Below are 16,922 nucleotides of genomic sequence, written 5' to 3' on the forward strand. Positions count from 1 at the left end.
TTATCATCATCATCATCGTCGTCTTCGTCAAAGTCAACAGTGGATTCCAATTTGAGGCACAAAGAGGAAGTTTTTGATCACAGCTAGAAGTATCATTGCACCCACATTAGTTTAGCTCACAAGAGAGAAATGTTTCACTCAACAGATCTCAAAACAGACTGAGCTGCCATTCTTCATGTACACAAGTTCTTACAAAGATTTGTTGAAGTACACAGCACATTAGTGAATATATATACACATATATATACACATATATATATACATACATATATATATATATATATATATATATATATATATATACACACATATATATATATATATCTCAACTTATATTAATACTGTCATTCCTTTTCTGCTCAATCAATAAATCAAATTAAAAAGTATTGATTTCAGGTTCTGTGTATTGGCATTAACAGTCTCCGTTAATAAAAGACACAGAATGAAGATGGTAAATTTAAAGAATAAACTGTGGTAAACAAAATTTAGCAATTTCACCAAACGTGTGTACGTTGTTGTGTTGAGGTTTTTGTCCTGTCTGCTCTGACCTTTCCGTAAATGTCTTCTTCCCTTTCAAACAGTAAAAACAGTGCAAGGGTGGTGGAGTTTTTGTGGCTTTAAATTAAAGTAGCTTTCACCTTTTTTTCCTTCTCTTTTTTTTTTCTGGATTTCATTCCGTGTGAAATGTCAATATGGCTGTTGCGTCGGAATTGGTACCAGATACAATACAGTTACTGGGTGCCACGCTTGTTGAGTTGCTGCCGTCTGTTGAGTTTGTAACCGCTTCTAAACCTTCGGTGACATCAAAGTGCTGCTGTTGCTGCTCAGCAAGTTGCTGGAAAAAAGGAAGACAACATCAAGTCAGATTACACACACACACACACTGATAGACAGAGGCCGACAGATAAATAGATGCACAGGGTAGACAGACAGACAGGTAGATACAGAGAGAGAGACAGAAAGACAAACAGGTAGCATATCAAGATATTATTTCAAGTACTCAAACCAGCCTCAGATCAAAGACTAAGCTCAAATGCTTGTAAGAGAGTGGACTTCTAAGGGCCAGATGGTGGTGGTGTTAAACTGACTGACAGATTAAGTCTTCCACTCCAGAACAGGTATGGTCCATCCAAATAGCTTCTGCACAGTTCATATTCAATTTCATTCAAAACCTTGGATCGATCCAAGTCCAGTTATGCCTGCACACTCATGGATAGAAAGGGACGAAAGCTTCTGAGATGTGCAAAGCAGCGAGAAAAGCAAGTCTATTTTAAATGAAAACCTGAATCACTAACAGAAACCCATTCTTGCCATTGGTGATGGATGGTATGACCTGTGGCTAAATTCTATCACAGAACTGGCTCAACTGCAAGTCCCAAAGAAAGTCCCCACCTGTTGGCAACATGCTCCTGCATCTAATGGAACTATGTTTACAGGTTCAAACCCTTCAAATTTACCATCAGAATCAGAATTACCAAATTGGAGAAATTACATTCTGCTTCCATTTTGCTTCATTGCTGAAATTGAAGTTTTTGCTTCACCAATGGGTCGTGTAACCCACGAATCATATGCAAATCAGTTCACAAAACCTCTTTCTATTGGCCAGTAAAAATAAAATGTGTGTACTACATCATATGAAATAGAGAGAATTCCAGAAAGTACCATTCTATAAAAAATAAGTTACCTCGGTTCCCTTGTCTCAAATGCACAGAACCAAGTTATACTTGGTCCCTATACACTAGAGCAGTGCTTTTCAAACTTTTTGCTGGAGCGGAACCCCAAGGAAACATTCCACTGGCTCGAGGAACCCCTGTGCAATAATTTAATAGTCTTATGCACATATATCTGCACAGGAGAATTAAAAATTACTGCTGATTTTAGCAGTTTTGTAACTTCTTGCGGAACCCCTGGACTGTACTGGCAGAACCCTGATTGAAAAGCACTGCACTAGAGGTTAACATTGATTTTTCAAGTGACTAGCTTCATTTGTTTATTATTATTATTATTATTATTATTATTTACAATGAGTCATTAGAAGCAACTTGTCAGAGGATAAAGACAAAAACTGGACTGAAAAATGACAAAATTCTAATTGACCCCATCTTACCTGAAATGCATGAAATTGCGAAGGGTCTGCTACAACAAACACTTGTTGGTTAGGATCCCCTCCAATACTGATGCGAGCCATTCCGTGCTGTTGGAGAGCAGCCTGTGTTTGATGGGGAATCGCCTGCAGGGCAACCATTGTGTTGTCTTCTGCCACCACACTTACACGTTCATTATCTGCCATCATCGTTATCTAATTAATTAAATGAAAACACAATTTCAGAGAAAAAAACAACAAAAGAAATATTTGTCATTTAATTTAAATTCTTCTCATCAATTAAATGAAAAGAGGGACATGCCCCATGGGACAGACACTGGCACTCTTCACAGTCCCCAGGCTTGCCAGATCTTGTTAAACCACCCGAACCATCATGATGATGATGATGATGAAAAGGAGTACTGCTTAGGCTTCGAGTGAATAACAGGAGAAAGATGAACATTACTTCTTAATATCTATTCATTGATTGCTATCAAAAGGTTGGCAAGCCCAAAGCCTATTATGAAAAAAGGTCATTGGTCAGTGTTAATAGTTACCTGTTGGCCTTCAGATGTGTAGCACACCTGTCCTTCTGAGGTGTTGATAACGAGTGTACCTTCACTGTCTTCAGGCAAACCACTTCCATCAGCAGCACTTAAACTGTAGTGCAGACGAGGTTTCTTTTCAAGACTCTCACCTCCATCGTCAATATCTACAATAATTAAACAAAGAATCAATAAGGGTCAATAAGAAGGGTTCGTTGTGAAGAAAAATATCAAAGTTTAAAACGAAACCAGTTTCTGAAAGTGAGAAGCAAAATGATTGATTGTGCTTGAAGAGGAAGACCCATGAAGCCAAGTAAGATTGCAGTTGTGGCAGATACCAGTGTCACGCAAATGGCACCTGTGCCAGTGGCACATAAAAGCACTTTTTGAGCATTGAGCCTCATGGAGGCAAGGACCGAGGCCATTTGACATTATGCTGGGCTTTGAGCATTGGGCCTCACGAAGGCAATGATCAAATCCATTTAGCATTATGCCATGCTTGAGAAAACCCATCAAGCCAAGTAAAACCACAGTCGTGGCAGATACTGGTGTCACGCAAATGGCACCTGTGCCAGTGGTATGTAAAAGCACCCATTACACTCTCAGAGTGGTTGGTGTTAGGAAGGGCATCCAGTCATAGAAACCATGCCTAAACAGACTGCAGTCTGGTGCAGCCCCTCGGTTTAGCAGCCCTGGTCAAACCATCCAACCCATGCCAGCATGGAAAACGGACGCTAAATGATGATGATGATGAAGAAGAATATTAATTAAATTTTAAAACAAAGTCAGTTTCTGAATGTGAGGACCATGTGTATAATCGACCGATTACCAACTGGAGCACAAAATGCTCAGCAGCTGCTTGAGAAGAATGGTTCAAGCCAAGGGAGGTGGTACTCGTGGCTGATACCAGTGTTTCATAACTGGCACTCGTGTCGGTAGCACGTGAAAAGTACCCAGTACACTCTCGAAGTGGTTGGCATTAGGAAGGGCATCCAGCTGTAGAAACCTTACCAAATCAGATTAGAGCTTGGTGCAGCTCCTCAGATTGCCAGTTTTCTGTCAAGCCATCCAATCCATGCCAGCATGGAAAACGGATGCTGGATGATGATGATGATGATGATGACGATAACGATGATGATGATGATGACGATGATGATGATGATGATGATGATGATGATGATGATGATGACGATGATGATGATGATGATGACGATGACGATGATGATGATGATGATGATGATGATGATGATGATGATGATGATGATGATGACGATGATGATGATGATGATGACGATGATGATGACGATGATGATGATGATGATGATGATGATGATGATGATGATGATGATGATGATGATGACGATGATGATGAATAGCTTCCAGTTTTGCATTCTGGGTTCAAATGCTACCAAGGTTGACTTTGCTTTTCATTGATTTGGAGTTGATAAAATAATTACAATTTGAGCACTGGTGGGGGGGGGGGCAATGAAATCAACTTGCCCCTCTCCCCGTCAAAATCAATTCCCTTGTGCCAAAAATTCAAAAGAATTTTTTCCCATGATGTGAAGAGGAACTTACCTGGAGGCTGTTCACCACTCAAGAGTTGGGCTGCTTCACTCTCAGCAGTCACCTCTTCCCCGTGGGCAGTCCGTTTGTGCATTGCCAACGTGGAGGTTTGCCGATATGTCTTACCACAATGGTTGCACACGTAAGGCTTGGAATGAGTGTGAACAACATGATGTTTATATAAGCTAGAATATTCTGTAAACCGCTTGCCACAATCTTGCACAGTGCAGACATAAGGTTTTTCCCCTGAGAAATAAATATTAATAAGCAAAATAAATACATAAATCAAAATATCAAATACTCACACCTACCCACCCACCAATAACATCATATTAAATGTCACCATTGACATGGAACTTACTGCAGTTTTCATCTGAGATGAAAACAAAACCTCTTATGGACATACTATGCTTCAGACAATAAATATCACACACACACACACATATATATATATAATTAATGTAGGATAAAATTTTTTTCCCGAAAAATTTTTTATCCTACATTAATTATAAATTGAATAGTGTTCACTTCTGGATTCTCTCACTCTGTGAAAGTTTCTAGTTCGAATCACACGTGTCTCGAGATGTGCCGAAGATTTTTCTATTTTGGATGTGTTTGGGGTACTTAGGTCTGCTCAGGACTTAGTGCTTGCTTTTTCCATGGGTATGAGTAAGTATTTCACTTATATCTCACGTATTTATCGCTGAAGAGGGGAAAATTTTCTTATGAATTAACCCCGAAATTGGACCAATACGGTAATAACAAATTTTTTAGAGATTTCTATCGGTTTGTTTCGAGACACATGAATTATAATGGTTTATTGACAATTATTGTCTTTTTTCGGCATATTTGACATTAGAATTTTTCTTTTGCCCTTATCTTGTAAATTATATATATATATATATATATATTAGAAGGTTTGTAGGTGATGTACAGGTATTATATATTAGAAGAAATAAGGTACTCAGAAATCTGGATGGTTTTATATTTACAGATTTTTATTAGTATGTTACATGTTTTTATATATCATATATCATTGCTTTCGTCCACTCTAGTAGAATCTCCAGATTTGAATGTGTTTGAGAGGATTTGTCTCTTTTTATAGTATTATTGAGTGTGTAGGGGTGGGGAGAGATATAAGATTATTTTAGATGTAAATATAAAACCATCCAGATTTCTGAGTACCTTATTTCTTCTAATACACACACACACACACATACAAACACACACATATATACATATACAAATGTACAAATTTAGGAATGATACATCTCTTGATGGTTAAAGGACAAAACTGACTGAAAGATAACAACGAAATAAATATTGGCTGGCACCATGCAAAAAGGTATCCAGTACACTATACAAAGTCGTTGGCATTAGGAAGGACCTCCAGCCATAGAAACATGCCAAAACAGACGACAGGAGCCTGATGCAGCCCTCCAGCCTGGCCAGCTCCTGTCAAACTATCCAACCTATGCCAACAGACGTTAGGTGATGATGATGATGATACACACCATGGTTGAGAGTGATGCTCTGAAAAATTATCCTGTTAACCCCAATATGATTAACAATAATAAATGGGAAAGTTTAAAAAAGAATCAGAAAATGACCCCCCCCAAGGGTCCAAATGACAATCACAAGCTTTGTATAAGTGAATGGGAAAAGACTTTCAATTTACGATGGAATGCTTACCTGTATGTATTCGGACATGGTTTTTATAGTTGGTTGCTGAAGCAAAAGCTCGTCCACAGCCGTCTTCCTGACAGGTGTAAGGCCTCTCACCTGTGTGTGTTCGGATGTGAACTTTACGGATATTGGATGTGGTAAACGATCTTTCACAACCCACAAAGGGACATTTAAATGGTCTTTCACCTACAAGATGGAAGAAAAAGAAAGAGAAATGAAAAAAAAAAAACGGAGAATAAAGTTGGAAGAGATGATGTTGAGAATGAGAGATGAATTTTGAAAGGGATTAGTTCCAGGGAGAGGGGAGGTAACTGGTAGCACAAAGGGGGGTGAATTATGTGCATCTTCTGCTCATATGATTAGTGCTCTATTTAAAAGAGGGACAAGATGGGTGAATAGGGAAGGCTTCATAGAGAAAAACTGGGTGCAAGGGCAAGGCTCAGTGAGTGTCTAGACATAAGCAGAATATTTTTAGGACCTCGCTTTCATTAAGATGAAAGGGTCTCCTTGAAGCACAGCAAACTGGCACTCATCTCAATCCTTTGTCATACCCTCTGTGAAGCTCAACACCTTGAGATCAGCCTTCACTGCTTCGTCCTGTGTCTTCTTTGGGTTGCTTTCTTCCAAAAGTTCCATCTATATTTAGTAATTGACACTATACAGTTTTTGTCCTCCATACACATCACATAGCCATACCAGCACCCAGCCTTTTCTCTTGCACACGGCATCTGATTTCTCTTCTGCCTAATTTTTTCTCTCAACATATCAGAACTTAGTCATACAGGCTCACTCACGCTGTACGTCCACTGGAGCATATCAGCTTCATTCCTTTCTAATCTTTGTATGTCCTCTGCATCCAGAAACCACATTTCACAACCATCAAACACTCTTGTTTGTACACAAGCATCATACAATCTGCCTTTCATTCTGGGAGAGAAACCTTTTGTTACAGACAGAGATCATAGATGTGGTGTGTGTGTGTATAAAAATACAGTGTACATTTAAACACATAAGAGATGGCCATAACAGGACATCTGACCCACTAGAAGGAGTAGTTATACTCCAAACCACTTGGCACTATTTTTTGCTACCCTGGAATTTATATATATATATATATATATATATAATGTAAAGTATAGAAGCCATCTTATCATGGCTAACCACATTGGGGAGGGGGTGTTACTGTAGCTTTATAGCCCGAAGAGATCGCCGTCTCTAGCTGGATTTATTTGCAAATACTCCAAGGACACTGATATTGTGTCTAAAGCCAGCTAGAGACAATGATCTCTTGGGGCTATAAAGCTACAGTAACACCCCCTCCCCAATGTGGTTAGCCATGATAAGATGGCTTCTATACTTTACATTATCGAGCGATTACTGTTTCAATCTCATTTGAGATTTAATTATGCTATATATATATATATATATATATATATATGTATAGGCAGCAGTAAGCAATGTGTACCAACAAGGAAAACTATATCATTAAATATGACTGAGGGTGTTAGAAACACCTACATTGCTAGAAATAAGAGCTAAACACTCTCATACTACAATCAAAGCACACATAATTGTATACATACATGCTGACAGACTGTAATCACCTGAAAAGCAGCAGTCAAGGTATATACACACACACACAGTGTAACTTGAGTTCTGCCAAATATAAATTTGAAACTCTTACTACAACAAGAATTTTGTAATAAGTGTTTTGCTGTGGAATATAATGAAATGTGTAAAGAAAGCATTGCTGTGTGTTCTAACCTGTGTGAGTTCGAACATGTTTTTGTAAATCCCCAGATGTCTTGAATGCTTTATCACAGTTTTCTTCAGGGCACTTGTAAGGTTTCTCGCCAGTATGGACTCTGGTATGACTCTTCAGGCCATACCCAGTGGCAAATGCCTTTCTGCAACCAGGAAATTTGCACTTGAAAGGACGATCTCCTGTATGGGATCGTTCATGAACCTAGAAAGAGAAGTGAAAATAACAAGTAAGCCAAAAAGAGAATTACTATATAGGGTTACCAACATTATATATATCATCATCATCATCATTTGATTCCATTTTTCCATGCTTGCTTCAAAGAATTTATTGAGGGAGATTTTCTATGGCTGGACGCCCTTCTTGTTCAAAACAAGGTAATATTCTCCCATAGCTAGACATCCTATTCATGGAAGACTGGGAAACGAAACAACCCCACTTGTATGTCAATGATGCTTGTTTACAACCATCACATGCTGTCTAAAGAAAATTAAACACACATGCATATATGTATATGAAGGGCTTCCACATAGTTTCTGCTACCAAATCCTCTCATAAGGCTTTGGTTGGCTCAGGGCTGTAGTAGAAAACACTTGCTCAAAAAGGTTAACCCCCAAAAATTTATAAATTTAAATGATAATTAAGATGAATATTTTTGCATCATATACAACCAGAGTCAATGACAGATGGCTTGGTAGTGAAAGGGGTTAATTAATAGATTAGTTGACAGCGAGACATCTACTCACCTTTAGATGGTGTTGTGTTGTATACAAACGCTCACAGCCTTCAAATACACATCGATAGGACCGTTCTCCAGGAATTGCAAGTCCTTTGTCTGCTGTGGTCAATGGGCTGGAGTTTGTAATTACTGCCTAAACAGAGGAATTGGACATTACAACAAAAAATGAAAAAGGAAAAACTATTTTAACAATCAAGAAGTGAGAATAAAACTTGATAAATCTAAAAACCAAAATCTCACACGAACAGATATCAGAGACATTGCATAAAGACATCTTGTTATAAAACCTCAGCTCCATTTATTTATATGTGCTCTGGTACAGACAATAATTCTTTCTACTACAGGCATAAAGCCAGAAATTTTATGGGGTGGGGGGGATAGTTGATTATATTGACCCCAGTGCTCAACTGGGGCTTATTTTATGAACCCTAAAAGATGAAAAGCAAAATGGACTTCAATGGAATTTGAACTCAGAACGTAAAGCCAGAAGAATACTACTAAGCATTTTGTGTTGCAGGTTAACGATTCTGCCACCTTACAGGTATGCTCTACCAATTCTGTGGATCTTTTATCTTTTACCTGATTCAGTCATTGGACTATGGCCATACTGGGGCACAGCCTTGAAGGGTTTACTCAAACAAATCAACACCAGTTACTGATTTTTTTGAAGTCTGATACTCAGGTCACTTTTGCTAAGTTCATGGGGACATAAACAAACCAACATCAGTTGTCAAGTAGTGGGCAAGCTGAGAAACACAAACACAAAGAACATACACACACACAGTTATATATTGCTTAGGCACTGCAAGACTAATAACCTAGTGTAGAACTCAATATATGTGTACTTCAGAACAAAGTGTTAGTTGAGTGCAGAGCAATGATAAGATGATAAATGCATAAGCAATTATCTTTGGAACTCCATTAGCTTACAGTTGTTTCTGCTAGAAGATGCAGTGAACTCATAGGTGAGTGCCTGAGTAACACCTTATAGCTTCGTTGGAGCCCCTTGAATATGAAGGCTGTAAATTAATGAAGGTCATAAGATAATCATCTATTCCTTTCTCTTCTCATTTTCATATATATATATATATATATACACCAAAGTCTTAGTAAGTAGGAAGGCAGACAAATCACAAATCCCTTCGGGTAGACAACCCTGCACAATCTGTAGAAAAGGCATAGGTAGAAACTCTATAAGATGCACCCAATGTAAGCTTTGGGCACATAAAAGGTGCAGCAATATCACAAGGCCAAAAGTTTTGGGGTAGATGGGGGCAAGTTGATTACATCGACCTTGGCACATAGCTGGTACTTGTTTTATTAACCTTGAAAAGGGATGACGGGTAAAGTCAACCTTAGTGGAATCTGAATTCAGAATGTAAAAGACTCGGAAGCATTTTGTCCAGTGAGAAGAATCTGAAGTAGGTTGCAGGTGAGTGGCTTAGCCAGGACATTTTCCTGCTAGGGTCGGTCAGATATTTTACCTATGGTAAGTGCAACAACATTGTGGTCAACAAATTCATCAAGGCTGAGAGAGACCTCTTATGAGTGACACTCGAGAACAGAACTCAGTGGATCTTGCTCTACAGAAGCCATCAGATGATTGCTGAGGAGAGAATAAGACCCAAGGTGTTGGAGAAGGTGAATTAATGAATGTTTTACTACCTATGAGATGTTGGAAGTGAACAAAACAGGGAGATGGATGGGTTACCCTAGTTATGGACTGTAATACAGTTTCAAAGATCAGGACAGATTCTAAGAGAGAGAGAGAGAGAGACTGAAAAGTTTGGCAAGTATAGGATCTAGCTGAGGGGCACAGTGAATGTAATGGAAGGGGTGTAGGGATATTAACGGGGCTGGTGGGATTATCAGTTTGAAGTAACAGGAAATGTTCTTGGCATATACGGAGAATTGTGGAATGCAGTAGAAAAGTTTTGAGTGTGTGTAATGTGAAGCTGGATGCAAATTAGACAGCAAATGTAGCCGACTTCGCGAATATTGCTTAGAGAAGAGCCATCTTGGTTTCATGATTGGTGGGAAGGGGTTTTTTGAAAAGCTGACAGAGATTCTTTTGGAAAGAGACCAGAAGGACTGAGTACAGTTTGAGAGGCAGGCAATGCAATGCAAAAAGACATCTTTTGCATTATGGGTGGTCGCCTTGCATGAGATGCCACGGTGAATTACCCAACCACATAAACCAAAGTTTGTAAAATTAAGTGTGTGGATCTGTGGTACAACGCTATGCTAATAGAAGGCATCGAGCAGTGGGACCCATCAGCCGAGAGTTCCTCATCCATTTGAGGCTTTTATCTCAGTCTCCACCAGAGTAACAGACACAGATACATGGCAAGCCGAAAACGTCAACAGCAAGATTTCTCATGATTATCACACACTACAATATTATGCATCCAACTTACAATGCCAGTGGGTTTCACATCAATGTCATCCTCATTCAGAGAATTTTCATCTGTAAGCTATAAAGAAAAGGAGAATTCACAGGATGTGATTTCACTTTAGATATGCGTTGATTGAATACATATAGGTTTGGGCAACGACTGCGCTCAACATATGCATCGTGAGCAGCAGGAACGGTAAAGGAAATGCCTTTAGTACAAAGTAACCACAGAGCCATTAAAACTGACAGAAAGCAGCAGAGTTACAGCAAAGCTAGTCACGAAGACCACTTCACTTACAAGGAAAATTTTTAGCCAAGAACAAATCACTATTCATAGAACATGAAACCTCGTTACTCACTGAACCTAGAACCCTGTGGTTTGGAAGTAGACTTCTTACCATACAGCCATACCTATGCCACCTTCATGAGATTCAATCTATTTTGAGTAATCTTCATCACTTTGTCTCACGTTTTCTCAGGTCTCCCTCTAAGACAGGTTCCACCACTTCAAGTGCTCGGTACTTCTTTATACAACTCAACATCCTTCATATACATCACATGATCGTGCTAACACAATCTCACACACATACACACACACACACACATATATATATACAACAGGCTTCTTTCAGTTTCCATCTACCTAATCCACTCACAAAGCTTTGGTGGGCCAAAGGCTATATCAGAAGACACTTACCCAAGATGTCGTGCAATGAGACTGAACCTGGAACCAAGTGGTTGGGAAACAACCTTCTTAACCACACAGCCATGACTGTATTTTATATTTGTATGATTATATCAGGCAAAGATCAATAGATCCGAAAATGAATACCCTGGGTCACATAAATATTCTATTGAATTATCTCCCTTCAGGCCAATAACCACTTCACATCTATTTTACAAGAACAAAGAAGCCAGTCAGACAAGTAGGGAGAGATGTACATAACTAAACTCTCAAAGGCACAGCCAAAGTATAACCAGTAAAAGAAGAATAAAAGAATGGTGAGGCTGAGAGAAGATCACCAGAACTTAACTCATCATGTCAGATAAAAATTTCTGTCACATCTGCCAGTGTTGCTTGATTTGGAATTACTTAAACACTCCAATTAATAAATGAATTATTTATATCTTAAGGCATGGTATAAGTATAGACATGATTGTGTGGTTAAGAAGCTCACTTTGCAACCACATGGTTTTAGGTTCAATTCCACTGTGTGGCACTTTGGGCAAATGTCTTCTACTGCAGCCCTGGGCTTACCAAAACCTTGAGAGTGAATTTGGTAGATGAAAAATAAGTGGAAACCCATCGTGTATGTGTGTCTGTGTGTATGTGTTTGTATGTCTGTCTATCTTTGTGTTTGTCCCTCCACCCTGTGACAATCAGTATTGGTTTGTTTACATCCCTGTAACATAGCGGTTTGGCAAAGGAGACCAATAGGATAAGTACTAAGCTTAAAAATTTAAAAAAACAACAAGTACTGTGGTCAATTTGTTTGAATAAACCTGTTGAGGCTGTGCCCCAGCATGGCTGCTGTCCAATGACTGAAACAAATATAAGACATATACACATATACAGACTTATGTACAGAGATATTCAAATCCATGTGCACCAATGGCTGTGTTTCGACCACTCATGTCTTGATAATTATTAGATCAGCAGCAATCATATTCCTACATTTATACATTCCTCTACATCAGATCTGAATTTTATTTCGTTTTTTTCAAAGTTTGGAGATTAAAACAACAGTGAAGGATGCTGAAATAAAGAAACCCTGCATTCAGAAATCATCAGCATTTAACGCCTCTGCTCCATGCTGTCACAGGTCGGATGGTTTGACAAGGATCCAGTGAGTGAAGGATGGCATCATACTCCAGCCTCTGCTTTCATATGGTTTCTACAGATGGATGCCCTTTCTGTTGCCAAACCTCACCTGTTTCCAAACAAGGTAATGTTTTCCTGTGGTTAGACATGTTTTCCACAAAAGACTGGAAATGAACATCACTTGTATAATGACAAATGTTCATTTACAACCATCACAAGACATCAAGACAAGGTACACACACACACACACACTCAAGCTTCTTTCAGTTTCTTATTTTTTATTTCCCACAAGGGGCTACACACAGAGGGGACAAACAAGGACAGACAAACGGATAAAGTCGATTACATCGACCCCAGTGCGTAACTGGTACTTATTTAATCGACCCCGAAGGATGAAAGGCAAAGTCGACCTCGGCAGAGTTTGAACTCAGAACACAGCAGCAGACGAAATACCACAAAGCCCGGCGTGCTATTGTTTCTGCCATCTCGCCACCTTCTTTCAGTTTCTTTCTACCAAATTCACTCACAAGGCTTTGGTCAACCTGGAACTTTAGAAGACACTTGACCAGAATACCACACAGCAGGATACATGCATACATATGTACATACATACAAACACATATATGCATATGTAGGGTAAATTATCTACATTACCATATAACTACCAAACAACCTATCAATCCTATGTATCTACTGATCAGTCTATATGTCTGTCCATCTAGCTATCAACCTATCTATCTCTCTCTGTCTGTCCATTTCTCTACCCATCTACTTTTATACCTACTTCTAAACTCCCAAATCTTTTTTACATCCTAAAAACTTCTGAACTTTCATGTCCACAAACCTTTAAAGCTTTTACATCCAGGAACTTTTTTAATAATTTTTATATTCTTGAACTCTGCTACATTTATTGTATTTTATTTTGTTTTTATTTTATTTTTTCTCACCCCCCCCCCACCTATCTTACTAAATGGAGCCATGCCGCCTGAGTTACACCAACACAATATATATATATAGGTACATGGCTTAGTGGTTAAGGTGTTGCACTCTCAATGACGAAATCGTGGGTTCGATTCCTAGACTGGGTGTTGCGTTGTGTTCTTGAACAAAGCACTTCATTTCATGTTGCTCTGCAATCATTTCGACATCTAACATGTGGCACCCATTGCACCTGTACAGGTAATGTCGATCTGATGAAGGGAGTGAGCTTGTGTCTACACAAACATTTGATCATCACTATAAACAAATCATCTGTGTGGTTGTTTGGTAAGGAATTGTCGAACCCTCATACATCGTCTAATGACAGACACACATAAGTGAACACACAGATAGATTTAAAAGAACACCTAATGGTAATTAGAGATGAAGGCACAAAGACACTGAAAGAAGAAATCAAAAGTATAGAGAAAAACTTCAATAATTCTTATCACAATCATTCATCTTAGGAATTTGGAATGTGACAAAGGATAAAATGACATTTCTTCTGTGACTCACATGTGAATTAAGATGGTCCAAATTGAGTCCTTCACCATCATCCAGACTTGCAGTGTCACTGAACAATGTCTGAGGTGCAGTGTGAGCAATGTAAGCTGTAGTTCCATCTTCTAGTTGCACTGCTTGAAGACCCTCTGAAAAGGAGCATGACACACTTATTAAGTGGGGTTACAAATATATGTTCAAGTCCTAAACCCTAATGGCTTTTTTTTTCTTCAGTCAACACTACAGAACATTGGGTAGGGTGTCACTTATATTTCAAGAGAATGTGAAATAATTATTTTTTGGAATGGTAAAACTCAAAGCAGGTAAATATGAATAATAGCATGTAATTATTGAGTTTGAAAAAAAACTCTTTGGAAAGAAAAAGTCAAAGCTGTGTCTGTTTCAAGTTTCACCAATCCATAAAAAAGAAAAGAATTTTTTCACATTCTCACGAACTTTCTAAGTTCTTATGTTGTCAATGGTACCAATACTAATACTACAATTAATAATCAAAAGATTTTAAATCTATAGAACCCAGCCACTTATAATTGAATAACCGTACCTTTGTGATGGTGATGAAGGTAGGCAGTACTGCCATCTTCCAACTGTACCGGTTGGCCATCAACAAATTTGGTGGTCGTTGTCGTTGTGGTCGCCGTAGCCTCAGCTTCTGTAACTGATAACCAAAACAAACATTTCTGTGAAATCAATTAAAATATTACCTGTATACAAAACAATGAAACGGCAAAGTCATTAGAGCATTGGATAGACTGCCTTGTGGTGTTATTTCCAGATCCCTGCACTCCAAGTCCAAATAATGCCATGCTTAAATGTACAAATCCTGGATTTGTACCAGTCCTGTGCTACAGTCGATCATTCTCTCTCTCTTCCCTTCAAGAAGAAAGAAGCTTTGGTTCAGACCTGAAGAAAGATGGACTCTGTCAGGTCTGAAAAATGCCCCAAAACATACTACATGTCAGGATGGTACTCTCCATGATTTCATTAGAAACTGAGGGCCCTCGTCAAGACAAAACATGTATGCATTACCTCAAGGTTTTATCTATCATGTATGTCATCAAAGAAGCCCATGAAGATAATCAATATAAGAGAGAGAGAACAATACAAATTACCACTTATCATCCTCATCCCCTTCTCTATGCTTGCACAGGTCAAATGGCATTTTATTAAAGTAGATTTTCTATGACCGGACATTCTTCCTGTTACTAATTCTTACTTGTTTCCAAGTACGGTAATATTTTCCCATGGTAAAATATTACCATAATATTGAAAATAAATTACATTTATTGGCAAAAATTAGACAATGCTAAGACAAGGAAACACACACACACAATGGTTTTCTTTCAGTCTCTATCTACCAAATCTACTCACAAGGTTTTGGTCAATCCAGGGTTATCATAGAAGATATTTGCCCAATATGCCAGATTGAACCCAAAACTTTGTTGTTTGGAAGCAAACTTCTTTACCACAACAACCTCACCCACATATATATTAACTGACTTTTAATATGGGACTATTCGAAAATAATCATCAGTCATTCTATAGGATTCTCTACTAATATTATAAAGAATACAAACTCCATGTTATTTACACATATTTCACTATCAAGCTGATTTCTACATCAATCATTATCTTTTGTTTCATCCATGGGTCTTTGGATGTTTGCATATGCATAGCCTTAGTTGCAAATAGGATACATCAAAGATTTGGTCGGTGCTAGAAGGGGTAGGTCTGCATTTATGCTTCTTTTCTTGCTTCTCTTCATGGTACAAAGTGCGTCTTTCCTCCATGCAAGTGATGGGTAGTGAGGTCTTCTACTTTTGGAGGGCTAATATTGCTCCTCTTTCATGCAGGCTAAATTGGCTGATCTTTGAACTGCTTCTTTTGTCTTCAAGTGTTGAACAATGGTGTAGAGACTTGCAGAGACTTGCAAACAGCTTGTTTATGCAAGTGCTGACAGTCAAAAGTTCCACATACCAGACATCAACATTTTGCAGGAATCATCAAGCACCATTCCAAGACCTTCCTCTTGATAGGCTTTACAATACATTGGCCCAAATTCACTGATGTGAGGCCCCACCTACTGGATCAACTGACCAGTGTTTAACCATCAACATTTCAGCTTAGGTACTTCACACTTGCTCTTTCAAGTTTTTGTAACTGACCTTCTCGTTTAAGCCACAAAACCTTCAGGCTTTTCATCATCTCTTCTGGTGAAGAGGCATCTTGACTGAATGACTTCTGCTTTGAAAGAGCTTCAGTTGACGCATTTATCAATCCACTGTGGTTTGATGCCTAGAATGTGTGTTTGACATAACCAGATGACTTACGTTGATTCAAGTCCTTACACTTCTAGCCTTGATGTACCATCAATCCTACTTCAGAACCAAAGGGTTTACCACACTGCCTGCACTCATAGCCACTTCCGATCTCCTCCATTTCCTCACTTAATGCATCTATAGTGTGGACTCAGCACTACTGGTGTTGGTTTGAAGGAGGATTCCTGCATATGAGTAATCTTGTTATATACTTGAAAGAATCTTCTGCAGACAGAGGAGGTTAAAAGTTTCCCAATTTTTGCCCAGTATATGTGATCCGTGTTTTGTACAGATATTTTCTCCTTATCGAGTGTGCCTCAGTGTATGTGGAAGCCATTCTGTGACTTTGGTGGAATGGTTTTTCCTCCAAGACTGGTTTTAGAGCAAGAACGGTTGTCTCCCTTGCTTTAAACAGATGCTGACAACATTAATTACAAAATTTGGCACAAGGCCAGCAATTTCAAGGGAAAGGTAAGTTAATTGCCTCAACCCCCACTCCATGCACAACT

General features: G+C 38.7%; 1 protein-coding gene across 3 annotated transcripts in view; it reads right to left on the reverse strand.

Moving 5' to 3' along the window:
- Window positions 1-16,922, reverse strand: part of LOC115223926 (zinc finger protein 76) — a 29,696-nt gene continuing 12,774 nt past the window's right edge. For 2 of the 3 annotated variants that reach the window (XM_036512850.1, XM_029794659.2), the window contains exons 5-14: window positions 14,640-14,753; window positions 14,093-14,226; window positions 10,799-10,855; window positions 8,389-8,514; window positions 7,645-7,846; window positions 5,887-6,066; window positions 4,207-4,440; window positions 2,641-2,795; window positions 2,108-2,299; window positions 1-835 (exon numbers count right to left, since the gene is read on the reverse strand). In XM_036512850.1, coding sequence (XP_036368743.1) covers window positions 671-835; window positions 2,108-2,299; window positions 2,641-2,795; window positions 4,207-4,440; window positions 5,887-6,066; window positions 7,645-7,846; window positions 8,389-8,514; window positions 10,799-10,855; window positions 14,093-14,226; window positions 14,640-14,753 — 1,559 coding nt within the window. In that variant the 3' untranslated portion in view covers window positions 1-670. The remainder of the gene's footprint in view (window positions 836-2,107; window positions 2,300-2,640; window positions 2,796-4,206; window positions 4,441-5,886; window positions 6,067-7,644; window positions 7,847-8,388; window positions 8,515-10,798; window positions 10,856-14,092; window positions 14,227-14,639; window positions 14,754-16,922) is intronic. The other variant, XM_029794660.2, reaches the window with a different exon arrangement.

This window comes from Octopus sinensis, linkage group LG24 (assembly GCF_006345805.1).
Source record: "Octopus sinensis linkage group LG24, ASM634580v1, whole genome shotgun sequence".
In the NCBI taxonomy this organism is placed as follows: Eukaryota; Metazoa; Mollusca; class Cephalopoda; order Octopoda; family Octopodidae; genus Octopus; species Octopus sinensis.